The sequence below is a fragment of the Puccinia triticina genome, chromosome 12A (genome assembly GCF_026914185.1).
Source record: "Puccinia triticina chromosome 12A, complete sequence".
Lineage (NCBI taxonomy): Eukaryota > Fungi > Basidiomycota > Pucciniomycetes > Pucciniales > Pucciniaceae > Puccinia > Puccinia triticina.
The window spans coordinates 5,842,183-5,867,628 of record NC_070569.1 but is presented as its reverse complement, the minus strand read 5'-3'; the positions used below and the strand labels follow the sequence as shown (position 1 = coordinate 5,867,628).

Here is a 25,446-nt window from a genome sequence, read left to right as displayed (position 1 = left end):
CTCTTTGGATTGGAAACTGGACTATGGATACTCTGGATACATAGGACTATTGGACTTGGATTGGACTTGTATACCTTGGACTCACACCATGGAAGTTTCCTCAGCACTTGCGTGCAAGTGCCATCTCTTAACTCAGTCATAGATTTGGTTGGATCTCACGTAGATGCTGGTTTGAAGGCAAGGTTCATGTCTGCCACAAAATATCCTGAAATGACCTGGAACAATACTTGATGTATTGTGTAATGTATGTGTAAAATGTATGCTATACCTACGCCAAAAACAAGGCCATTTTAATGATAAGTTTTACTTGATCCTCAAGCTTGACCAAAGTTCCTCATATTTCAATTATCATGATTTTCAACCTCTTAGGAAACCCATACCCAGTAGGTTTCTCTGAAACGTTTATTTATTTATTTTCAGGGCACACACCAAAAAGCCGCCAGTTCTTTTTAAGTTTTTTCTATTACACATGGTGAAAAATTTGGATGGAGTGTAGTGATACTGTGGGAGGTAGAGCTGGTCCCTAGTACCTGTTGGCGGGTACCCGTGGAAGTGTGCAGTTATCTGCCGGGTGCCGGTGCGGGTGTCCAGTCTGGGTCCAAATTCAGGCAGGTACCTGTGCACAAATTGCCATTCTGCACAGCTCTGCTTGCCCCTAGTGCCCATTGGCGGGTACTAGGTACCTGTGGACAGGTACCCATGGAAGTAGGCAGGTAACTGCCAGCGGGTTCTGGGTACGGTTGCTGGTGTCCACTCTGGGCATTCTGGGTCAAAATTCAGGCAGGTACTCACACCCGCCGCGGGTACCCGGGTGCAAAGTGTCAGCTCTAGTGGGAGGTCTGATTTTTCTCTGGTACTACGGTTTGAATTTGGTGCTGTGGGGCCAGCTGTCACACAACCATGTAACCTGTGCGGGTTTCTGTAACACATTGTGTCACACAAACGTACGCTCGCGCGTTTGGGCGTTGATAAACGCACACCCCCTGTTTCCCGCACGCTTGCCCACACGCCGCTCAAAATGGGCGTGTGGGAGCCGCATGCACATATAGTTCAGCGTGCCGGGCCGCACGCCACGCAACATGCGACCGCTTGCTTATTGCGTGGCGGGTCGCCTCTGTTGTGGCGGGATTATGGCTTTATGGATTATTACATATTTCTTATTGCCATAACACATACTCACATACTATTCACTTACAAGTTCTAGAATATTCCCTTATTTACTATCTCACCAACCCAAATATACACTTGTAAATACTATAAATACCTTACATCAAATTCAATACTATTTTCCCCTTGGGGGAGTTTCCCAGTTCCGGTTCTGGCAGCACACCGGCCTCGGCATCTCCTCCCGGTTTGCCGAACGGGCGCTGCGGCTCATGGGCTCATGTCCCGTGCGAGAGTCCGCCCGGAACCCGCTCAGCCCAAGCCTCAACGACTTCCCCTTGCCTCTCAACTCGCCGGCGGCTGCCCCGCGGCTACCATTATATCACTTCATATTGGTCAAAAGTGATATAATGGTATTATGGTGCTGAAGATGGCTGAATCAGTTGAATCTGATTTCAATGTTGAAGAGACCAGCACTGTAGGTTGCCTACAAAAAAAATTTGGAGGCTGTATGTTGAATTTTCTATTTTTTAGTGAATTAATCAGCAATTATATCACCTATAATTATATCGGTGCCAAACAGGGCCTAAGGTTTATGAACCTTATTGGGATTATTACCAGGCTTCAATTATTTTACTTGGTTGTTTGGGATGGCCACCGTCATGTAGCGCTGAGGCTGTGTTTTGAGGCGGGCGGGAAGCAAAAATTACAGGGAAATTTTGGGTCGGACCGAATTATCCCTTTTGGCGGGGGGAATAATGGAGCGTCAACTCCGGTCGTCACGTTTATGACGCTCGGCGGGATGCCAAACAGGGACATGGGATATTGTCATTTCCCCTGTCCCCCCGAATAATCTGCCTATTTGCTTATCAATACGCTCCCACATTTTTGGGGCCGGCCCTGGCCGGCCAAACGGAGCCTTATAGGTGTGCCGATTTGTGTGTGCAACTCCGACGATATATGCATGTATATTTTGTATTTGATATGTAAACATTGCCGATTGAACTATAATACGCCCGCGGCTACATGTACATACAGATCTCAGCAGTGTTGTGGTCGATTACATAACAGAGCGGAGACAAAAAAACTGAAAGAGTGCAACAGACTCGGGAAACTTTGCCCATCAAACACACATCTGACAGAGATCACACCCGTCATACCAATCAAAACCCCGACAGCCAAACGGTAAACACACAAAATTCCATAGAAAAACCTAAGCATTACGACCTCAAGAGCGCCAACAAAATACAAAACACCAGCACTTGAATATCCTCAACAAGAACCAGACCAGGTAGGAAAATGGCATCAAACCCATCAAACGAACGTAAACCGCTTCTGTCAAGGGCATCCTCATCAGTAGAGTCAACCGAAGATGCAGAAGTGAGTGTTCCTCAACTTCAGATGAAACAATCAGCATATACATATAGATGTACGCGATTAATAATACCCTGCATCAATTATTTTTTATCCAGCAGCAACATGCTCAGTCGTTACTTGCCGAGGGATCTCATTCGCATTCTCGCCCTCAAGAGCGTGCCAGTCGTACCCCGTTACCCGTCAGGCAACTAGTAGTACTCTGTATGATGAGAATATCAGGTCAGTGGACTCTTTCATCAAACCTCGGGTGCCTCCTCTGACCATCATTCCCCCTGATCCACATCTCTACAACGCAGAACCCATATCGTACACCTTGATATTTCCCTTCATCAAGTAAGCAAACCCACTTTCAGTCTTCTAGCCCACTCCATCAAACGTGCCCTACTGATCTAGATACATTCAAATTTGAAACAATCAAACAATCAACTGCAGCCAAATGTTAGAAGACATGAAAGTCACCGAAGATCCTAGACAGATCGGCTATTATGCTGGAGTGATTGAAAGTAAGCACCGATTGAATGTTCAACATCTCTCCGGAGGCTTTTCTGGCGGAAAAAGGGGCCTTGTACTCACATCTTCCATGTGATGAAAGGCTTATTTGCAATTGGCCAGCTGCTCACCGGTCAGTCTGTTCCTCTAATTCCATGTGAGAGAGCAGGAAATAAGCATCATTTTCAGTATTGCTAATGTTGCTCAACTCCAAAAAGCGATCTTCTGGGGTAGATTGTCGGATAAGATTGGACGGAAACCGGTGATGATGACCGGTCTGTTAGGGATGGCTGTTAGTGTGATCCTATTCGGACTGCAGAAGACCTATTGCGGCTTAATCATCTGTCGATTTCTTGCCGGAATGATGAATGGTACGGGTCCTTCCTCTCCCTTCACTCTCTTCATCCTCACCCCCGCTGATCCTCTTATCAACTACAGGTAATGTTGCCGTCCTACAGGTTCGTCTACACGCACTGACCTTCTTCCTCGAAGGAAAACAATCCCAGCTTTTGTTTGCACTTCGATTCAGCTTCTGTAATCTGATTTCACCTTTTTTGCTCATGACAGAGTATTGTGGGGGAAATTACGGATGCCACGAATTTCGCTGAGTTAGTTCTTCTTCTTTTTGTCTATCTTTTACCCTGTATTTTGGCGAAACTTAAAATGAAAAATGCCATCTATTTTCTTTTACAAACATAGCGCCGCCTCGTATTTGCCCCTTTGTTTTGTAAGATTAAATGTGTCCACATTGTATCATCACCATACCCCAGCCTCCTACTGACCTATGTGCTCGTAGGCAATTGGCAGCATTGTCGGACCAATCATTGGTGGATACTTGTCATTACCCGCCCAACAATATCCCAGCTTATTCGGAGGATCGGCATTGTTGATCGAATATCCCTACTTTTTGCCCTGTTTGGTGGGCGGACTTTTGAACTTCGCTTCAATTATCGTAGGATTTTTTTTCATGGAAGAAGTAAGTTTTCTTAGTCAAATTCGAATAATCTTGCCTACCCATTCAATTTTCTTTCTCTCCCTCTTACATTGTGTGCACCACAAACACTCAGACGCTAGTAACGAAGAAGAAACGACCTGCCACGACCATCTCAGCAAACGACTGCCGAGCGGACTATGGTACGATAACGACCAACGTCGACGCGATGGAGCCGACGGATGTGATGATGTCACCGGCCATCATAATACACGCAAAGCCCCCGTCAATCCGCTCTCTCTGTACCCAACCGCTCTTGATGGTCCTTCTCTCCCTCGGACTCATGCATTTCCAGAATACTGCCTGGGGGGCTATTGTACCTCTGTACAGCTACACAAGTTTGCTCCCCTATTTTTTCCACCAGCCTTATTTTTTTTCTCCACTACTTATCCGGACAGTCATCTGAATGCTCCTTGTTTTTCGCGCAGAGATCGAAAACGGCGGACTGGGTTTAGGCTTGGACGATATCGGTACGCGTAGAGTTTTTTTTACATGCAAGCGCGCAAAATTGATAAGCAAGAACATGCTGATACTTTTTTTTTGAAGGGTTCATGCTCAGTACTAGTGGCTTTGGCATGATTGTCGTCCAGCTATGGGTCTTCCCAGCACTGCAAAGGAGGTTTGGTGCCCTCAGAGTCTTTCAGTTGACGCTAGGACTCTTCACGATCTCAACCATATTACCTCCACTCGTCACCTACCTTGCTCGATGTGAGTCCAACCTTCATTAATATTCCCGCCACCACAACCAATTTGGTTTCTTGTGTGAAAATGGTTTTCATCGATCTGTTTTTGATTGTTTCGATTTCTTTGCCCTCAGTACCCAATACCAAGGTCTCGTCAACGGTTGCCTATATGTCGGCTGTCTTGATGCTAAGGAGCCCAACGACCATGTGCTATGGTAAGATTTGGGCACTGATATGGGCCTGGGGGACCGGTGTAATATGTTGGGTTTGGTCTTGCGCTGATTACGTTTGATGATTTTGTGTTCGATTCCATCTGGTGATCTTCTCCTTTAGTCTGTACGCTGATGATGACCAAGATGTTGTCGCCGAACACGCTGGCCCTAGGAACATTGAATGGGATGACACAAGTACTGCAGCTCTGACTGTCTCACTTTTTTGTGTCGCTTCTTACTCGATCTCTTCCCCCTGTTAGACTGTTCGCGCGTTCGCTCAGGCTGTTGCTCCTGTCGTCGGTACCTCTTTATATGCTTTCAGCATATCTTTGAATATTCTGGGGGGTAACTTCGTTTGGATCATCATGGTTTTGGTAAACGTTTCTTTTTTGGCGAACCACAAACCCTATGCGTTTCTAACCAGAACGTTCTCCCCTCTTCGACGTAGATTTGTCTCATCACCCATGCTTTCTCCTTGATGATCAAGCCCCAGTCTTTCGAACAGGCCAAAAACGTCCGAAACCACTGACGAAATTGAAAAGCAATGGCTGACAATTATGTCCCGATTCAATCGACAAAGCTTCTGTTATTACGGTACTGGAAAGTGGAACTTCCCGTTGAAAATATGCTCCTACTGGAGAGTGGAGGTTATCGTTGAAGATATGCTCTAGTACTGGTAAGATCAAAAGGGAAAAATAAAATAGACCATGCTTCCTTTGTCACCAGTGTCAACCGTCTCCTTCCACCCAAATCAAACATGAACCAGCACGCCCAGGACTCAATAGATAGCATTCATTTTGTACAATTATTTGGCTATACATAACTATATATTTTCACACGGAAATGATCTCATGAAAAATCATGTCTTCTCTTCAATTCATTCTCCACCTGTTTTATTTCTTGTTCCCTTTTTCCTCCTTGCTTCTTTCCCTGTGTTTCTGTTTCTCCTGGAACGTAACTCTGCAGCTTTGTACTTTTATTGATGTTCCTATCCTTATCTACACACAGATCTCTCACTCTTGCAAACACATTATATTATCTGGTTCTTGGATCAATCAATCACTGGATTTCATGATTATGGGCAGACAATATTTTGATGGTGCTGTGAGTTGACCATCTTACTGCGAAATTTGTACACCTCGGTTATATGTAACGTGGAGGGCCTGATTGCATGCGTATTCTCACGTACGGTGGGGAGAAGAGTGATATGAATGATAACTGAGCATGGGCTGGAAACTTGGCCAGTCAGGCTCGAATAAGTTTTAGAGAGCCAAACGATGTGGTGTGCACATGTATACATACATATGGGATTGAGACGAACGAGATAAGGCAGCATAGATGACAGAAAAGAAATACAAGCGAGCTAAGGAGATGTACAGTTAGATCATATGAATTGGGAGCGACAATCCAGAGGAAGGTGTCCTGCAAAGATTTTGAGTGACCGCCCATTCACATCTGAATGAGACTTCTCGGGGAGGGGGGGACTTCGTCTGGCGAAATGTAACGGTTCGAAGGCTGTGGTATTGGATGCATGGCGAGTTTTACGTGCATATTTACGTATGGGTGGTCAGATGCAATGAAAGCATTTCGCCATGGGAAAATGCTTAACGCTCTTGGAGGTCAGAAAGGATGCGAACAATGTTGACTGGTTATAGGAAGATCAAGCGAAGCCGTAGTTAGTTCATAAAACTAGGCCCGCGGGGAAAGCATATTGTGATAAAGGAGAAAGAGAACACGTCTCTCCAAATGCTTACTGAAGAGGTTCACAGCATCAAGGTAAAGTGATACACAGGCAACGACCCAGTCATCGGGGCTCAGATGTTTGCAGATCATTTGAGTGTCAAACCTACCGGGTTCAAACGATCCAAAACAGATTTCAGTATCACAGCCATTGATGAACTGATGGGTAGGCAAGCACGTACACAATATAGGCCGAAAAGACGAGCGTTCCGAACCCGGCGTAAACAGCATCCATCGTCCGACTGAGAGGGAAGAAGAGGGTGAGGAAGGACGAAAAGATCATCACCATAAGGGCAGTGCCCAAGTAGGGGGCCATTCCACTAAAGTCCCGTTTCGATTCTACAGACAATACGCAGACAGATTAGATGAGAATATGATCACATTGGACGCATGCTATGAGTGATGCTCACGTAGGGTGTACATGGTCAAGCCGATAAAGACCAATCCGGTCAGAACAAGTGCTTCAAGGACGATGACCGTATTCACAAAGGCCACCGCGGCACCAAGCCCCATGGCCTCCAGCACGGTGAAGAGCCCCAGAAGGATCAAATTGGCGGGCGATGAATGGCGCTTGGCAAAAAGCACCAACATGCTAACCAGAGCACCGACGAGGGGGATGAATATGATCCAGGAGTGTGCCAGAAGCAAGGCTCGGCAGCTGTCGAGCCGCATCAAACTAGCAACGATCGTCGTGGCTGCAATCTGGAGAAAAAGAATGGAACTACGGTCGGAGAAATAAAAAGAAACGGAGAGAATGCGGCCTCAAGTTAGGTTTCTTGTCTTGGGCTCGTAAGGGATATATTGAAACTTTGTGTTGAGAAATCCTTACTAGACCTTTCGAATGAATGCCATCCTGATCTCGATACTCGATTGAGAAACGGTGACGCCGATCAGAAAGTCTTCAGGAATGTCACCAGGCTGGGCTTGATCGCTCCACGAGTTCCTGAGATTGGTTTGTCCCCAGCCAGCGCCATCACGACGCTTATCGGTGTGGTCTGGCAAGAGTGGTTCTTGGTCGGGAGATTTAGGCTGTTGTCCAGAGTAAGACGGTGGTGGTACGGGGTAGCCATTTGGTGACATCGTGCAAATTCTTCGCTGGGGAGTACTTCTTGATGAGAAGGGTTGATGGTCGTGGAGTTGGTCCTGGGTGGTCTTACTCGTGGAACAACGAGGCAGTGCACGAAAGTACATAGAAACCGACCGAAACCAGTCGGGGCCACCGGTGACCGCTTACCGGGGGGTAGCATGTACACCACGGGTGAAGTTAACCCAAAAGCGGGGTTCGGGTCATGACCCCGGTGTCATGCCCCAGGGTCCGGGGCATCAGGATGGTCCTTTTGCGGAAGGAGGATTTCTTTGGGGGTGGTGTCTTTTTTTGAGATTTTTTTTTGTCATTACAATGGCCATATGTAGTATCCCACGACATCCACGTCAACAAAGAGTGTAAGAGCATCCAGAAGCTCCTGTTAGAACTTCAGATTGATCTGGTGGCAAAATGGGTCACATCAGCGGAGAACAAAGCCAATGTCAAGATGCGACAACTCCGGGCTAGGACCCAGCTTCCGGGTACCAGTACTGCTACCGCTAGACCTAGACTGTCTTTTCTGGCAGGTCTGAAGTAAAACACCGCAAGCCACGTTTTGTACACCAATCCAGAAACAGCGGTAGCGCATTGGCCTGCCGCTACAAATTCAATGCAGTGTAGCGGCTGGCCAATGCGCTACCGCTGCATTGTAACTGTGCTTTTTTAAGATGTGCTACTGGCCGCTGCAACTACATTTAGGGCAGCGGTTTCAGCGTTGCTAGTATGTTTCTCAGCTTAGCTGAGGTCGTGAGTTTGACTCTCACCAGACACATCTTCACTTTACAGTCTCTACAGAAAAACCTTTGAGAAGCAAACTGACCTCATCATGAAAAAGCTCATCACAGACAGAGGTGGGGAGTTCTGTAATCAGGTTTTAGGTGAGCTCCTCAAGGAAGCTGGAATCCAGCACAATGTGGCTCTGCCGTATGCACCTCAGAACAACAGCTTAGCAGAGCAAGAAAATCAGACTCTGATTGAGATGACAAGATGCATGATTATGCAGTCAAATCTGGCCCCCAAATGGTGGGGTGAGGCTGTTCAAATGGCCACAGCAACAACAAACTGCCTACCATCTCTAGCAAAGAGCAAAAAGTGTCCAGTCAAACTTCTCTTCAAAGTTCCTCCAAACATAAATTTCTTCAAACTGTTTGGCTGCCGCGTCTGGGTGGTTAAACCCAAGCAACACTGTCTCAACAAATTTTACTCAATCTCCTGGGAAGGAGTTCTGGTAGGTTATGAAAACAATTAATCCTCCTAAAAAATATTTAAACTGGAGGATAAGCAAGTAATAACCGCAAAGCATGCACACTTTGACAAAAGCCCATTCCCTACCTGTCCAGCACTTCGCAAAAGCAATCTTGTCACCAGGGGGGGATGTGTTGCACTCACTAGAGAGTGCCAGACCATATTTTTTATCTAGAATTCTGCCAGATATGTTCCATTGTCTCATGTGTAACTGAATTGTGGGTTGGTTGTATGTTTATAATCAACTCATACTGATCTTATCTGTATCTAATCTTGTTGTATCCTGCAATTTAAACTGAACTAATGGGTATATTTCCACTCAGTGGCCGGTACAAAAAGGGATTCTCCACCAACCGATGTGTACCTGCCATCCAGTTGAGACAGCCTCCAATTTATTACTGGGTTGTATGGCCATCCAGTGGAGAAACCCTCCACTTGATGACTTGTTTAGATGGCCATCAAGTGGAGAAATCCTCCATTCTATGCTTGTCTGTATTCGCCATGGAGCAGAGAAATCATCCGCTTGATGACCATGTATGACAGCCATTAAGTGGAGAAACACTCCACTGCATGAACAGTTTGTATGGACATTGAGTGGAGAGAATCTCATCTCAATGACTTGTGTATATCGTCCATTGAGTGGAGAAAGCCCCCACTTGATTACAGGTGGCTGGGCTGTGAAAGGACCAGCTCAACAACCATTACATGTTGCTGATTGAGGATTCTCTTTCTCAGTTTGATGAACCAGAAATTAATGTGCATCGCCCTGGGGAAGTCCCAGCTAAACGGCCAGGACATTCTGGCCACCCAGCTGGGCTCTTGCAAGCTGAGTGGCCAGTTTATACTGCCTACAGAGCTTCGGAATGCCATCTAGATGACCAGTATGTGCTGGTCATCGGGCTAGGGCTTCACCAATTTGATGACCAGTAGGTACTGGTCATTGGTTTCAAGCTTGGAGAGGCAGCGGATTCATGTCCAGGGCACTGGTCCACCACGATGTTCGGCCGCACATTGCGGTGGACGAATGACAGGGGTCCCCGAGTTGGGGAAGCCCTATCCCGATGACTGGCAGATAATGGGCATCGCGCCAGCCTTTCTGAGGTTGTTAGACAGCATATACTGTCCAAAGAGCTCGGGAAATCCCAGCTGAATGGCCAGCATGTGGTGGACAACAAGCCGGACTTTCCCAGCGCGAAGGACCACACTAACTGTTCATCGAGTCTGGGTACAGGTGTTAGCTGCTGGCCAGTGTCCACCCTGACATTCTCCCATACCTGAGGGTGGACATTAAAAAATTAAAAAAAAATCCTCCCCAGGGAAACAGGGGTGTTGGAATTCTGCCAGGAATGATCTCTCCAGTCTTCGCTTGGAGTCTCCGTTCCCTCGGTCTTCCCCGCTTCTCTCCCCGTTCATTCTTCATCCGCTTACTCCGCCGCACTCTCCTTTTTTCTCCTTCAAACACCTCAATCATCCTCAAACAAGAACGATCTCGAAACACTTCAACAGAGACGAAACTGATCAATTCTCAATCCGGTCCTCAACCACAAGTCGGCCCGATCCTCAAATCTCCTCAACCACAACTCGGCCTCCCTCTCAAACCTATAAAAGCTGGCCATCTCTCGTCAGCGGCCTCTTCGACATTCGCCTCTCTCCCTGCGACATTCGACTTCTACTCAGCTGCCCAACCTACTCTCCTACCCTAAAAAATCAATCAACATTCCATACCTCAACTTCTCAGTCCGACTTCGTCTCCTTCCTTCCCTTGTTCTATTCCTTCTCTCGCTATTCTCACTCATCATTCGATCTCATCGGTTCCGATCTCACATCGCACCAACTTCAGCTTCACCTCAGCTCATTCTGATCGCTCCGACTCTCAACCTTGAATTCATCAATTGGATACTTCCAATTTGGTGAGAAAACAGTCTAAAAAACCTCTCAGCAAACCTTCATTCAATCTCCTTATTGACCTCTCTCATTCGACAAATCTTATTTTTGCAGTGTCTATTACCTTCATTTACTTTTGTTTGGCTGTCTTGATTCCTCCAAAAACTCAATCCTATCGTGGTACGATCATTGTCTCTCTTCAAACTCTTTCATCCTTAAACTTTTTATTGTATTCTGATCCTTTTATTTTAGTTCTGGTCCTAGTTTCAATAATAAAACCTGTTTTCTCTCAAGGGGGATGCTGAGCCGAACTGTGTTTCCTCACGCAACCATAGTTCATTTGCACCAACCTTCAAACCCCCGGACGCACATTTGTTTAATGCTTGTCCTCACATATTTGCGCTGCTCCTGCTGTCCTAAAGCCAACGATTTTGAGTGGTCTGGATACAGCACGTCAACAGTGCCGAAGTCATAACTAAAAGCCAGTGCTACTTAAGCACGATGTGACAAGAGCAATTAGCACCATTTTGTTGCACCATGCACATGGAAATAAAGGTAGCTGTGATGAAAAAATGCATCAAATATGAGAAAATTCATGGAAACGTTTTGGGGAAAAGATGTGAAGATGGTCAATCCACAAGACAAAAGGTGTTACCCACGATTAGATGTGCACAAAAAGTTAAGAATAGACTGTTCACTTTGGAGTTCTCAGACCAGCTGTTGATTTTTTTCTCCAGCTGGTTCCAGTCGCAAGGGAATATTGGTGCACCTGTCAATATACACCAATATACCCCCCTTTCCTATCAGAAGCTTTATTTTTGCCTCTAGGCCGTGCATTTTCCAGTCAGTGGTAACTAAATTTGCAGAAATTGAATGATTTGTAGTCATTTACTAGGCAAGGTGCAGGTTCCCAAATGAACAGCTATTCATAATTCAAACTTTCATATTATTTTATGGTTCATAACTTGGTAGAAATGGTACGGAAAACCGACTCCTGTATTTTCACATTCCATGTTGCTGGGAGTGCATTCCACATTACACAGGCATTCCTAGCTTTGGAACTGTTCAATACTTGAAGAATACAAAACTGATTTCACACCACTTTCTGCCCAATGGAATACGGGGACTGGCATGTCATAAATATTCTGCAAGGATTCATCCGCCAGTTGGCTGATCCTCTGAAGTTGCCATATTTTACAAGAATTTTTCATAATGTGACGTTATTTTTGTTTTGAATGAAAAAATTCTGCAATGCAAAATAGTCCCTGCCACTTGGCTAAGGAGATATTTGAGCATAAAGATAGGGAAATTCTTGGCAAAAATTTTGTGCATTGAAGCTCATTCCACAGTTGTGATCATGATGAACCAAACACAAAAATTCACCAGAGAGATATTCATGTTATGGAATTGAGTGAAAGATTATTCCAAAACAACTTGACCTAAAGTTACCCCTGTGTTGGGAATAAAGTGAAGAAAGAGTTCAAGTTAACATTGGACTCATATCAGACCTGATTGGGTATAAAATTACGGCCTGGCACTCTCTAGAGAGTGCAACACATTCCCCCCTGGTGTGTATTGGGCATAGATTGATCAAAGTAAACATTGAAAATTGTATTCAGAAGTCAATGGGAAGTCTCTCATAATTTATGAGGAAGTATCACAGGAACTCATTCAATGTTGTATAGAACTGTTCCATTCTTTAAGGATAACTCAATTACAACCTATAATGAAATGATACTTACTCAATGCCCAATTATCAATCATTTATGGTGAATTTATGTTGATAAATTTCTCTATGTGCAAGGGGTTTCACACAACATAAATATGACTAGCCAGCACCAGGGAGGAAAGTGTTGCACTCTCTAGAGAGTGCCATGCTGTAATTTTTTTGTCATGGGGTCTGATGTGAGTCAAATGTTAATTTTAACTCTTTGTCCACTTTATACACAATGCAACATTAACTGTAGGTCAATTTGTTGTGCAGTGATGTGTCACTCAATGCCAGCACACAAACATATCTCTGCTGAAGTTTTGTGTTTGTTTAATCATGGTAACAAATTCAGAAGTGAGCTTCATTTCACAGAAATAATTTTGAGAATTTATCTATCTTTATGCCAAAATATATACTTAGCCAAGTGCAAGGGAATGTTTTGAATCACAGAGTTTTTTCATTCAAAAAACACAAAACATCACATTATGAAACATGATTGTAAGATATAGCATCTTCAGAGGATCATGAAGCTGGCAGATGAATCCTTTTGGAACATTTCTGCCATGCCAATTCACATATTAAATTGGGAGCAAAGTTGTTCAACATCAAATTTGTTGAGATTTGACTCCGGAAGCAATGTCTAAAGCGAGCACAACAAGAGAGGCCAAAAAGGCTTGAGGAAGGGGGACAGTGAGTATGAGTGCTCACTGGATGCGGCTCAAGGGTGACGCGGAAAAAGAATGAGATGAACCAATGATTTGATTTCAGTGTACTAGGCAATGTATATATAGACTAAGTACATGATATCAACTTGTGGTTGAGAGCTATAATGAATATGAAAAGAAATTGAATAGAAGATTCTCAAACTCTGAGAGATATCACAAATGAATCAGGACTGTCACAAGCAGAGCACGCACACATCAGAGAATAAGGGGAATTGAGAAAGATTGATAATCTAATCTCGGCAGGGAACGAGGTCACAAGGCAAGTACGGATACAATCATGACCACTAACTACACCAGATCATAAGATGTGATTGAACATAAGAAGTGAAGAAGTTGAATCAGATGGACTCATTTGAGAGTGAGCAGGAAGGGGAATGAGGTAGAAGGCAGAAAGGGAAGAAACCTGAGGTCAAAAACTCAACAAAATTTATATTCTTCAAGTATCAAACAGGGCCCACTGCTAAAGCCTGGCAAACCCGTGCAATGTGCAATTTTACAACCAGCAATATGAAATGTGCAATTAACGGAGTTTTCCCAACCATTTTCACCAAGGTATGAACCATAAAGCAATGTTAATGTTTGAAGTGTGAATAGCTGTTCATTTGTGAATATGCCTCTTGGCTAGTGGAAGAATAAAAATTGTACAATTCTTGTAAATTTACCTAGAACTGGCTGAAAATTGAAGGTTCTAGAGGCCTAAATAAAGATTCTCAAGGTAAAGTATATTGGTGGATATTAACAGGCGCACCAGTATTCCCTTGCTCCTGGAGGCAGCTGGAGAAATAATTCAAAAGCTGGTCTGAGAACTCCAATGTGAACATTCAATTCTTGAATTCCCAGGAACATCCCAGTGTGGGCAATACCTTTTTTCTTGTAGATTCATCATCTTCACATCTTTTCCACAACCAGTTCCCATTACATTTCTCCTTTTCATAGAATTATTTCATCACAGGCACCTTTGTTTCCATGTGCATGGTGCAAAAAATGGTGTTGATTGCTCTTATCACATGGTCCTTCAGTAGAACCGGCTATAAGTTAAAACTCCTGCAAAGCAGACCTGCTGTATCCTTACCACTCAGAATTATTGAAAATCGGGACACAGATATGTGATTGTAATCATTAAAAAAATGTGTGTGTGGGGGCTTGAAGGTTGGCACAAGTGAACTATGGCCGCGTGGGGAAACATGGATTGGCTCAGCATCCCCCTGTTTCCTTGGGGAGTGTTTTTTTCTTATGTTATGTCCACCCTCATGTTCGCGCAAACATTGGGGTGGACATTTACAAGCAGCTTGCACATGTATTCAGAATTGATGAGCAGTGTGTGCGTTTAATCACGCTGGGAGAGTCACATCTCAATGAAGACCACATTCTGGCCATACAGTTGAGCTTTTCCGAGCTTGGTGGACAGTACATACTGCCTGCCAATCTCAGAAAGGCTGGAACAATATCCATTATGTGCTAGCCATTGGGATGGGCTTCCCCAACTCAAGGACCCCTGTCATTTGTCCACCGCCATGTTTTGCCGAACATGGTGGTCGACAAGTTCAGTGCACATCAACCAAGCTCAAATCTGATGACCAGTACCTACTGGTCATGAAAATGGAAAATCCCTAGCCCGATGACCAGCACATACCGGTCATTGAGCTGGCCCTCCCAAGATTGGTAGGCAGTATATACTGGCCATCCAGCTCGCAAAATCCCAGCTGGATGGCAAGCATTTACTGGCCGCTGAGACGGGACGTTCCCAGCCCAATGTACATACAGTAATTGCTGGTTCACCAATCTGGGAAAGGACCTCCTCAATGAAAAAGATGTATGTATCATTGACTGGGCTTTCCACAGACCAGTAAACTTTAATCAAGTGGAGGGTGTCTCCACTCAATGGCTGGTGTACACCAGTCATTGAGATGAGAATTCATCCACTCAATGGAAATACAAACCAGTCATTGAGTTGGAGGATGTCTCCACTCAATGGCCAGCATACATGGTCTTCAAGTGGAAGATTTCTTAACTCTATGGACAATACAGAAGTTGATCAAAGGTTTTCTCCACTTGATGGCAGTAAAAACCAGTCATCAATTCAAAGGTTTCTCCACTTGATGGCCATAATGAAAGCCATTAATAAAGTGAAAATGTCCCCACTTGATGATGGGTACAAACCAATCAGTGGAGAATCCCTGTTTGTACTGGCCACGCAGTGGAGAAATCCATTAGTTGAGTTTGACTCACCAGATCTAACAAGATTTAATACATATCAGATAAATATGAGTTGAGTATATACATAAGACTAACCTGTGATTCAGTTACACATGATGCAACAGATCATATCTGGCATAATTCTAGAGAGAAATGATGGTCTGGCACTCTCTGGAGAGTGCAACACATTCCCCCCTGGTGCAGGGCTTTAATGGCTTTCTGACCAGTTTTTACTTGTCATGGAGCTGTGAAAGTCCCCTCTGGTGATCTGTCACCCCAATGCACGCGTGTACACAAAGGTGAAATTGTCAAAATGGAAAACAGCTCACATGCATGTGCATGTTGGCAGAATGAGATGGGGGTGTCTGGACAGGTTCCGGGTTCGCCAAGGGAGGCCTTGGGTAGGAGGAGGAGCAGGCCGAGGGTGACAAGGGCGGAGAAGAGGAAGTGGATGAAGACGGAGACATTGGAAAACAAAAAACCATAAAAACGACTCACAAGCTTATATGTGTTAAGAAGCCAAGTTGTTTAGCTGAAATCTTGTACCACAAACCTCCAAGCTTGACTTGAAACATACTTTCACCCTATTTTCATCCTTTTTTGACTCAATTATAGATGATACCTGCCTTTTTTTAGGGAAATATGACAATCCAGGCAGGCCTTTCACATCATTCTTACCAGTGTGTACGTGTTGTTGATCTGAAAGAGGCCCAGCCTGCAATTTGTAACAACCTTTTATGCGCGCACATGAGGGAAAAATTAACAAAGTGAAAACAATGAACACCTTCATGAGCATGTGAATAACATGAATTGAACCCCAAGAAATCATCCCAATCAACAAACAGGTCAAATTGAGTTATTATGCAATTGTGGTCATTGTGTATTAGTGGTTTCAACTGTGTTCTGATTGAGTTCCAGTTGAGTTCTGCATGACTTCTTGATGATTTATGGATGAATCCAGGATCAGTTTCAGAACATTTGTGGACGAGTTCAAGCATTGTTCATTGGGGAGTTTCAAAGTAGACCCGCACGTGCATGCAGGTCACTTTGCATAACCCAGTTTTGCGGGGAGACTGCAAGTCAATGTTCAACATTTGAGTTGAACGCCCGCTTGCCTTGCCTTGCAAGTTGCATGCGCGGGTCTACTTTGAAACCCCTTATTATTTCTTACATTACTTTCACCAAAAGCATCCAGCACAGTTCCGGAAAAAGGGTATGGTATGGCACTCTCTGGAGAGTGCGTGAAAATCAACCCTGGTGGAGTGTGATACTATTTCAGATAACGTAGCGCAGCTCCTCCACCGTTTTTCCAAAGCAAAAACAAAAGGACCCTAAGGGCCTAGAGCTCAAAGAGCGTCAGAGACAAGACATCTCAGAGTCTCAAGAGATAAAAATGACGGAACTAATGCATTGTACATATCCGTAGATTGATGCAAGACAATTCTTGTGAAAACGGATACATTTCTTCTTTCTTTATCTTATCTCAGCAGAGAGCCGCCTAACACCTGCTCTTAGATAAATCACCTCAGGAAAGACTACTGTTTCATTTTATTGTTTTTTATCATGTACTGCACAAAATCTGACAAGAAATACAATCTCTCAGTTGTCTGAATTCTTTCACTTTTGACCAGTTTGACCAGATTCTAGTACTTGATTATATTTTGAGAGTTTTGTGTTGAAATTGACAAACAAAAGACAGAATATTTTGTTGAAGAAAACCTGTAACACTAATGGGTTCTTTGCGTCTGCCTGCAAGTACTGTTTCAGAGCACTATATCTGTCTGACTGGTGAATCCAAATCTCCAAGTACTTCCAAAGCAATGTATTAGGATTGATTCTCTGAACTGGATAAACTTGATCTGCTAATGATTTTTGGAAGCGAATTTGAATTTTGGAGAGATCTAACACAGAATAGAGGTTTGTATCTTCAATCGTTGATTGGAAGAATTCAACGGCGGATTTGAGGATTTTTGCATTATCTTCATCCAGCAACATTTCTTTTCTCCGAATGTTGGGAAGTATTGCGCTAATCATCTCCACATAAAATAAGAAGAGGATAAATACTTTTTTTATTTGTGTTGATTGCGCCAGGTTCAGAGGATTGACCTTTTTGAGTTTGATGTTAGTTTTTTTAGCCCAAAAGTCGGTCCATATTCCCCGATTTTTCCATAGCATCTTTTGAAACACTGTGATGTACTTTCTCCTTGGTCTCGTATTTTTGTATCTGGCCGCGAGAACAGCCTTCTTGGAACCTTTCATGATGTTGGCACACTTTTGGAACCTCTTGAAAGCCTTTTTGTGGCTGCTTTCATAAATGACAATTTCCTTCTTCTCATCTGGACATAGTTTTTTCAGTTGTCTAATAAATTTTCCATCTTCGGGCAACGGGTTCTCTTCCTGAAGAACCTCATAAGTAAATTTGACTCTAGTAAACTGACCATCACGACTACTTGAAGGTTGACTTTCGAGAGCCTCGGTGCGGTGAGGATCCTTGGTAGCTTTTCTCATCTTTTTTTGACGGGAACTCGCTCTGTTTTGGATTATCGGGGTTGGAAGAGAATCGTCGACGTTTTTGGGATCGGAGTGCAACGAAGATCCCTCAACAGTGTCATCTGTTGCAATCGTTTCGAGCACACGAAGTTTCCTCTTTTTTATAGGAAGAGTACTAGGATCGAGTGGAAGGTTTTTTGCCTGACCTTCGATCTGCACGGAACTCGACCCAGATCTTTCCGCCCTGTGCGAAGAGACAGCCTGCATCGCTTGCTCATCAAGCCTGGCTGTTTTGTCTGGCGTCGGATTAGGAGAAAGAGTGGTACCACGAGCAGACTCCGATTGTTGTAGCGGCTCCTCCAAGTTGCCTTCAATGCTGGCTGGGTTTCCTGGCATTTGATGAAAAGAATTTCGAGCATTTTCTTCATGGACAGGAGTCGAAGGAGGTTGCGTCTCTCCATGAGGCGCAAGATCTGCCTGGATCATGGGCTCATGGCGGTTGGCTGCTGGCTTATCCGGGGTTGGACTATGAACAAGTTTCGCACCAAACACTACCGGTATCGGAATCTTATCGAGGTTGGTCGAGGGGTCTGGCGACTGAAGCATTTCTAACTTGAAAAGATCAATTGTTTGCGGTGCGTTTGGGGATCCGGGGTCCACGTATGATTCCATGCGAATCTCGTCTTCTTTCCTCCTTTTGGTCGATGGCGTTTGAATGTGAGGTTCAAGAGGCATACCATGCTTCGTTCGACTGTGAGCCCCTGGGGGGTCCCGGAGACGAATTCCCTCCCAGTTGCCGGAGGATAGCGGAGGGCGAGAGTCCGATTTTGAGAAGAGATGAAATTCTTTGGTTTGCTCGTGACCCGCGGAACCGCATGCGAGCCAATTCGAGCTATGCATGACTTGTGGAGTATCGCCAGTGTTGCCTGGGTATCGATTGGAAAGTGAGTCCTTTAAAATCGGGGACCAGCAGCGCATAGGAAGGCAGTTCACTCACCGTCCACGATCCACGGAGAAAGAACATCCCTAGTAATACGCTGTGGGGATTCATTTACGCCAATGCAGGTAGTTACGAAGAGCAGAAAGCCTAGATTAGAAATGCCGCTCCTCATGCTGTTTACTGTTTTGCTGGCTATCAGCGAAGTGGATGGAATCAGCGCCCATGTCACAAGGAGCGCTCGTATTTAAGGGCAATACTGCTTCTTTGAGGATCAGGAAAATATCTACCCTGATCACATCGGGACACGACTAGTGAAACGACCATAAATGGATATTCTTCTTGCATATGTATGACCCACCCTTCCCTTATGTTTCATGTTATTCATCGGCCCATCGGTTTTCCGAACACTAGTATGGACTGATCTTGGGCCAGGCATCAGGGGGACTTGGGTGTAGTTCGATCCGGTGGGTTACAATCGCTGAATCATTTGCCGTCAGGATCTGGGCAGCATGCAGATGCCACTTAAAAGCCACGAGGGCGTGAGTCCTCCGCGAGAATGTACACTCTTCGTGTCTAAAACATCTGGAAGAAATTTGAAGCGGAAAGATTGTACGTATACTCACCAGCATTAACTTCGAGCAAGATGAACAAGGCTAGTGCAACTGAACTGCGAAGCTGTCAAGAGACAGAAGTTGAACGGAGAAAGATGGAAAAATTGTATGTCTTTCGTGTATGCATTCATCCCCCCATCCTCACCATCTAAAAAGAGAAAGATGATGGGACTGAAAAAAAAACGTGTTTCTTGTCTACTGTTTAGATTACTTCTACTGTTGGGGGCTTCATTTCAATCGAATACACTTAGAAAGGACGGCGGCGACAAAGAGGACACAAAAAGAAATGAAGGAAAGGACGGAAACACGAACAAAAGAACAGAGTGCATTGCGGCATTACTAGGTGGGGTTGGTTGTAAGAGGTCGAGAAAAGGTAGCCAGCTGATGGAAGAAGGGTGAAAATCAACAGTCGGTTTCAACTGATTCAAATTCTCCGAAAATCTGATCGAGAAAGAGGGGAGAGCGAAAAGTCAGCAAAGAAGGAAGGGAAAAAATGGAGTGGGAGAAGAAGACTGACGTGAGTCACATCGGTCCACTCGACCTCTTGGTTCTGTTTCCGCGCCGAGCCTACGCGTTTACGTTCCTCCCAATAGAGGATCGAGACGCCGTTATCGGGGGAACGTATAGCGTCCCATGTGAGTTCGCCGGAGTCTGGATCGTCGACCTGGATGAACCATCTAGGGGAATGCGGGGGCAGCTCGCCGAGCTCGCGGCGTTTCTTTGTGGCACGCTGGAACTCCTCGAGCGCAATTTTAAGCTCGTTGGCTTTCTCCCATTGGCCCTTCTCAAACGCGTGTTGATCCGGCCGTAGACGACAGTCCGTTGGCGGCAGGAACTGCTTCAGTCGCCCGTTCATCGCATTCAGCGTCATCGCAAACGTCGTCAGGTTGAATGGCATGTTCCCTGGCTGTTCCCCGTTCTTCCACAGTTGCAGATACTCCCGTCCTCGGTTCGCCGTCACCGACTCGTCTGGCCCGAGATCGCCGCTCGCTGACCCTGCGCGTCGGCCAATCAGTTGGGTAGTCCATTTACCTGCCAACTCCCACACCAATTCCCCGTTCTTGTCATACACACTTCCTTTCACCTCGTTGGCATCTTTTCCTCTCCATCCTCGAGGCTTGAAAGTCAGTATACATTTCTCTTTGGTTCGGTGGTTGGTGATCTCCATATCCTGAATAAACAAAAACAAAAACAATTAGTTTTGATAGCTTCACATTACGAAGTGGGAATGATACTTACTCCATAGTGATCGATCGTCGGCGACCCCATGAGAAAATTACTGACGACCGTCGTCACCTTCTTCCAACTGTAATGCTCCTCAACTCGATTAGGGTTCCTCTTGAACGGGGGATAATCCTCTGTGCCTTCGAAGGTCTTGGGGATGTTGAGGACCGCATGGGCGACTCCTGTCGGCTTGATTTCGAACGATTTTCCGGTAAACTTGTTCTTGGCGTCTGTTTCCCCATAGTACGACCATCGTGGAGACTCGGCATAACATGCGCTTGTGGGCTAAATCCATAAACAAGTCAGTTTACATGCGGAAATATTGTTGGGCCTCAGTAGGATATAACTTACAGGATGATGGCTGACTTGCTCCGAAAGGTAGCGGAACTCTTTATCCGGATCAATATATTCATACGTTTCACCTAAGAGAGGGTTGAAAGGCCTGGGTGTAGACGTAGAACGTCAGTCTCACCAGGTCTAGAACGTGAAAAGGTCCGAGCAGGGTGGGACGTACTTGGCTAATCTGCCCACGGTACTTGAGTAATTACTCATGGCGAAACCCGCCACATAGGCTATTCGGACCAATGACTCTGGTTGCTCAGCAGCTGCATCGACTGTAGAAGGATAATTGTTTGAAATTGTTATGCTAGGACGTCAATACTCCTTCGAAAGAAAGACAGGGACTAACGGCATTCTGAAAACTGCATGTCTTCAGCCATTCTCTGAAGCATACTAACCGGTTCGTTAAAACTAACGGGAAACGAGATCTTGGTCAAGTCTTTGCCGATCGAGTTCTTCAGGATGCCCCAGAGGGACACCGAAGGTCTGTCATCCGCGGTAATGGGCAGCGTAGTCCGTTTGGTCTCGTAGCCTTCCCTGAGGGCTTCGATGTCGAATTCGGGCAAGATGCGTTCGGAGGCCTCGGTTTTGGTGACCGACATCGGCTCGACAGCTATTGCGCCCGTCTCGATTGCTTCGAAGAACTCATCATCCTCGTCCTCGTCTTCAGAGCTGGAATCCGAGATTTCCTCGAGTCGAGTGGGTGCTACAGATGCTGGACGGCTGGTGGAGTGTGCAGGCGTTCCGCTTAGCTTCCTGTCCTGGTTACGCGGAGAGCGGACACAAATAAATGTTAGCACGCAAATATCAACATGGGTAAGAAAAAAGTGAACGGACTTCTGATTTTTCAGACACGTGTGCAGTTGCATTGACTTCCAAATTGCTAGTATTGATGGCCGCATTACTTTCATTGATCCCGGCTCTGAGTGATTTGAGCTGTTTCTTCCTACGACTGCTATCTCGTGCCACTGATTGCAATTGCATCTCCATCTCAGCTTGAGAGGCCAACAGGGCCTGCATATTCTCTTCCCACAACCTCTTGGCTTGCAATTCTTCTTCGTAGCGCCGAATGTGGTACTTTTCTCTTTTGTTGATCTTCGTAATATAGTCATCGAACATCACACTAAGGTCTTCCACTGAGCGCTTCAAGGCGTGCTTGACTTCAGTCTGGCGCTGAGATGCAGCTGCGAAAGTGGTTGCAGTTTCATCGACGGCCGTGGCGGGGGCGCTGTTCACAGAAGACTCTAGCGGTGGGGTTGGGGCCCCAGAGGGGATTGTGAGAGAATTTACGAGTTGGTCAGTCATTTCGATGTGAGCTTTGAGGCTTTGGACGAGCAGGTCTAGCTCGTTCTCAAACGGCGGTTGAGACTTGTCGGCGCGGGAGACATCATCATCTTCGGAGGTTGAGTGTGCAAAGACACTACGCGGAGGAGAGTCGGGATCGGTGGTGTTACCACGAAGGCGACCTGAGGGGTCGGCCATGGACGCCTTGCGACGGGTTGAGCCCGAACCAGTGCTGGGAATGTGCCGCGAGTGGCGCAGATGGCGACTGACGAAATTGCGTTTGTCAGCGTTGCCAAGAGGAGCCGATGCTTTGCGAGAGAGCCCTCTTTCGTGGGACGGTGACGAGGTTTGGTTTGCCACTTCGATGGCTTGTTTCAGCGCGTCTACCCACCTCATCACTTCTAAGGGATGGGCACCTTTCAGATAAAATCGCGGGTACGAATTGCCTAGTTTGGAGGAGACCTCGAATCGAAGTTTATCTTTGGTCACGTCTGGACCCACCACGATAGCCACCGACATCGCAATCGAACCTCTTAAAGTCTTACCTTCGTCATTTTCGTCACGGTAATAACTGAGGAAACCTAGATGGGTAGTGTTGCGATCAGCTCAGGGTAAAACAGATCAGCTAATTTATTCTTTACCTTTTTCCAATACGATCCAGCGGGTACTGTAGCCACGAGCCATGTTGGTCCACTTGCTTAGATAACCTTTGAGAGTGGGCTGAGTGAGGGGACCGCTTGAAGTGATGGCTGGAGCATTTGGATAGTTGGGAAAAGTTGAAGTTGATTGGTGGGTATCTGGACTCCAGGCTTTTCCGTGGGAGCTTGCTTTTAAGGCCTGGCCTTCTGTGGACGCAGCTGAGGAGCAGATACTTTGTTAGACAGAAAATGGCTTTCGGAGGAAGTTCATGTGTCTACCTTGTCTCAAGATGACTTTAACTTTTTCGTCAATCGCCACATCTATCGGCATCTTGTTTCTTTTGTCTCTGGCCAGGACATCTGCGCCTCTTGAGATGGCCAGGTTGATCAGATGGATATCCTTGCGTTTCGCGGCTGTAAGAAGTCAAGAGAATCAATTAGCATCCAACTGGACAGGTCAGGAGAGAGATATATATATACGGACCTTCATGAAGCAGAGTGGTACCAGTTTGCTCTTCTCTCAAGTTGAAGTCGATCGACTTGCACCTGGGTAGGTTCATGAACTTATAGAGTTGATCAGCAGCCGATTCGTGGTTGTTGATGGCGGTGGACGCAGGGATGACGTCAGAGATATTGCCAGTCGATTGAGTAGTGGTGAGGGATGAGGAGGAGACGACCGATGATTGAGGGGAGGCTATGTATGCTGAAAGAAGGGCTAGGAAGCTAGCACTGAGTTGATCGCGAGCGGCTGTGGGGATGGGTCAGCATATGATTACTTAACGAGGGGTAGAGATGGAGCCGGACCTTGGATGAGTTTAGCTACTTGAGCCGTCTTACAGACTTCTAAGCAGGTACGAGATTGGTGGTCGCGAATCGAGTCGTCTGCCTGGGGATGGGCGAGCAAGAGGGTGACGAGATCGGCTCTGGAGAGGTTGCATGCGATATGAAGTGGAGTTTGTCCAGATGAATCTTGTGAGGTAAGGACATTAGCGGGTGAGTTGGCTAGAACCAATTCTGCAATTTCGTCTGTGGTCGTCGGAGGATAGAGGGAGAGAGAGAGAGAGAGAGACGGTCAGAAGGGCTGAACAAGCGTTATAGAGATGTGATTGAGGTTGTTACAGGTTGCACAGCGGACGGCCAGATGGAGTGGGGTGAGTTGGGTGGCTGGATGTGGTTGGTGTTTGGGGTAGTACTGGGTTGAGAGTAGGTGGGTGATGGATTCGGTGTCTGAAGTCCTGAGTGCTTGGAGTAGTTTGAAGCTCTGGAGTGATTCGTCGACTGGGGATTCTGTTGTGGAGAGATGGTTGGGATTAGTTCCTGGAGAGTGCTAGGTCTGGATAATGTTTTATCTGATGATTTACTGATCGTATGCTTGGGCTGCTTGCTGGATGACGGGCTTGGATGTTCTTGATCTGCAGAGTGGTTGGGGATGGTTGCTGGTAGTGGTGGTGGTTTTGCGGGTGATGAGTTGTTGGATGGGATGGCTACTGATTGTGCTCTTCTTCGGGATGGGGATGGGGTTGAGTTGACTGAGTGCATGGCCCGTGAGTTCGGTTTGGTTGGTTGATGGTTGGTTTTGGGTGGTTCGTGGGGAGGAGAGACGAAGAGAGGGAAGACTGATAAGGCTGTACCGATTCAGTTAAGGTTATGGAGTACATGCTGGTCAGAAACCAGTCCGTTTCCCAGCAGGACCCCTTTAAACACATTACATAATCAGCCCGACTTGATCACAATCTGGACATCGACCACCCTAAAGCGGAGCTGTACAAATGTAACGCAGAAGCAATCGGATCACAGATGGGCCGTAGTTAGGGAGGATTCACTTGTTACACACAAATCCCAGTCCTGACCTCAGTGTAAAGAACACCGCTACTTTCGCACTTTGACTTTTGACTATTGTACTTTCTGACTAAATTTTACTTTCTGACTTCTGACACACGAGTACTTTTGTACTATATTTTTACGAGATACGAAATATAAAGTGATATTGCTTTCTTTTTTGGAATTTTGTCGGTGATTTTTGAAAGATAAAGGGAAATAACAAAGTAAGTCTCTTGAGAAAAAGAAAAGTTTACAATCTGAAGGGACTGTTTATATTTAAGAGAATTCTTTAAGAAAGATAGATTATCTAAATGAATGTTTCTGTGTAGAGGTTCGTAAATAAGGTAACTATTCATTCAAAGGGATCTGTCTCTATTGTTTGTTTCCGTCTAACGTCGCAACCCCATAACTACATATTTTTGTTTTTTTTTCATTTTCTTTTGTTTTGTCGGTTGTTGTCCTGAGTTTGACACTCAGATCACACCTGGATTCAATACCTGAGGTCATCCTGTCATGACCCCGATTTGCCCGGGGTGAATCTGAGGGCAGTCGGGGTATCCGCTACATACCGTATCCCCGATGAGCTAATGCAACTTCAAACTGCAAATCCCAACCTCCGAACAGTGCAGCGGTGAAGGTGAGTTTTACCTCCATCTCG

At 45.6% G+C, this 25,446-nt stretch overlaps 4 protein-coding genes across 4 annotated transcripts; 1 reads left to right on the top strand and 3 right to left on the bottom strand.

The window, feature by feature from the left end:
• Positions 1-2,403: 2,403 nt before the first annotated feature.
• Positions 2,404-5,385, top strand: PtA15_12A574 (uncharacterized protein; the record flags this gene model as incomplete). Its single annotated transcript, XM_053162197.1, has 17 exons — positions 2,404-2,484; positions 2,577-2,700; positions 2,778-2,814; positions 2,914-2,984; positions 3,074-3,103; positions 3,189-3,341; positions 3,409-3,428; positions 3,538-3,578; positions 3,670-3,697; positions 3,767-3,946; positions 4,038-4,299; positions 4,390-4,431; positions 4,508-4,669; positions 4,779-4,859; positions 4,978-5,051; positions 5,117-5,230; positions 5,305-5,385. 17 exons carry the CDS (start codon positions 2,404-2,406, stop codon positions 5,383-5,385), a joined length of 1,581 nt encoding a protein of 526 aa, XP_053026139.1.
• Positions 5,386-6,460: 1,075 nt separating this feature from the next.
• On the bottom strand, positions 6,461-7,676 carry PtA15_12A573 (uncharacterized protein; the record flags this gene model as incomplete). The annotated part of the gene is made up of 5 exons (XM_053162196.1): positions 6,461-6,501; positions 6,611-6,702; positions 6,779-6,935; positions 7,007-7,317; positions 7,426-7,676. The coding sequence occupies 5 exons, from the start codon at positions 7,674-7,676 to the stop codon at positions 6,461-6,463; spliced, it is 852 nt and encodes a 283-aa protein (XP_053026138.1).
• Positions 7,677-17,422: 9,746 nt separating this feature from the next.
• PtA15_12A572 (uncharacterized protein) lies at positions 17,423-19,043 on the bottom strand (the record flags this gene model as incomplete). The annotated part of the gene is made up of 3 exons (XM_053162195.1): positions 17,423-17,467; positions 17,548-18,857; positions 18,929-19,043. The coding sequence occupies 3 exons, from the start codon at positions 19,041-19,043 to the stop codon at positions 17,423-17,425; spliced, it is 1,470 nt and encodes a 489-aa protein (XP_053026137.1).
• An 841-nt stretch (positions 19,044-19,884) lies between these two features.
• PtA15_12A571 (uncharacterized protein) lies at positions 19,885-25,442 on the bottom strand (the record flags this gene model as incomplete). The annotated part of the gene is made up of 14 exons (XM_053162194.1): positions 19,885-19,923; positions 20,000-20,653; positions 20,722-20,991; positions 21,058-21,148; positions 21,221-21,320; positions 21,395-21,806; positions 21,883-22,910; positions 22,971-23,186; positions 23,247-23,381; positions 23,452-23,715; positions 23,772-23,993; positions 24,087-24,254; positions 24,329-24,379; positions 25,358-25,442. The coding sequence occupies 14 exons, from the start codon at positions 25,440-25,442 to the stop codon at positions 19,885-19,887; spliced, it is 3,735 nt and encodes a 1,244-aa protein (XP_053026136.1).
• Between the last annotated feature and the right edge of the window lie 4 nt (positions 25,443-25,446).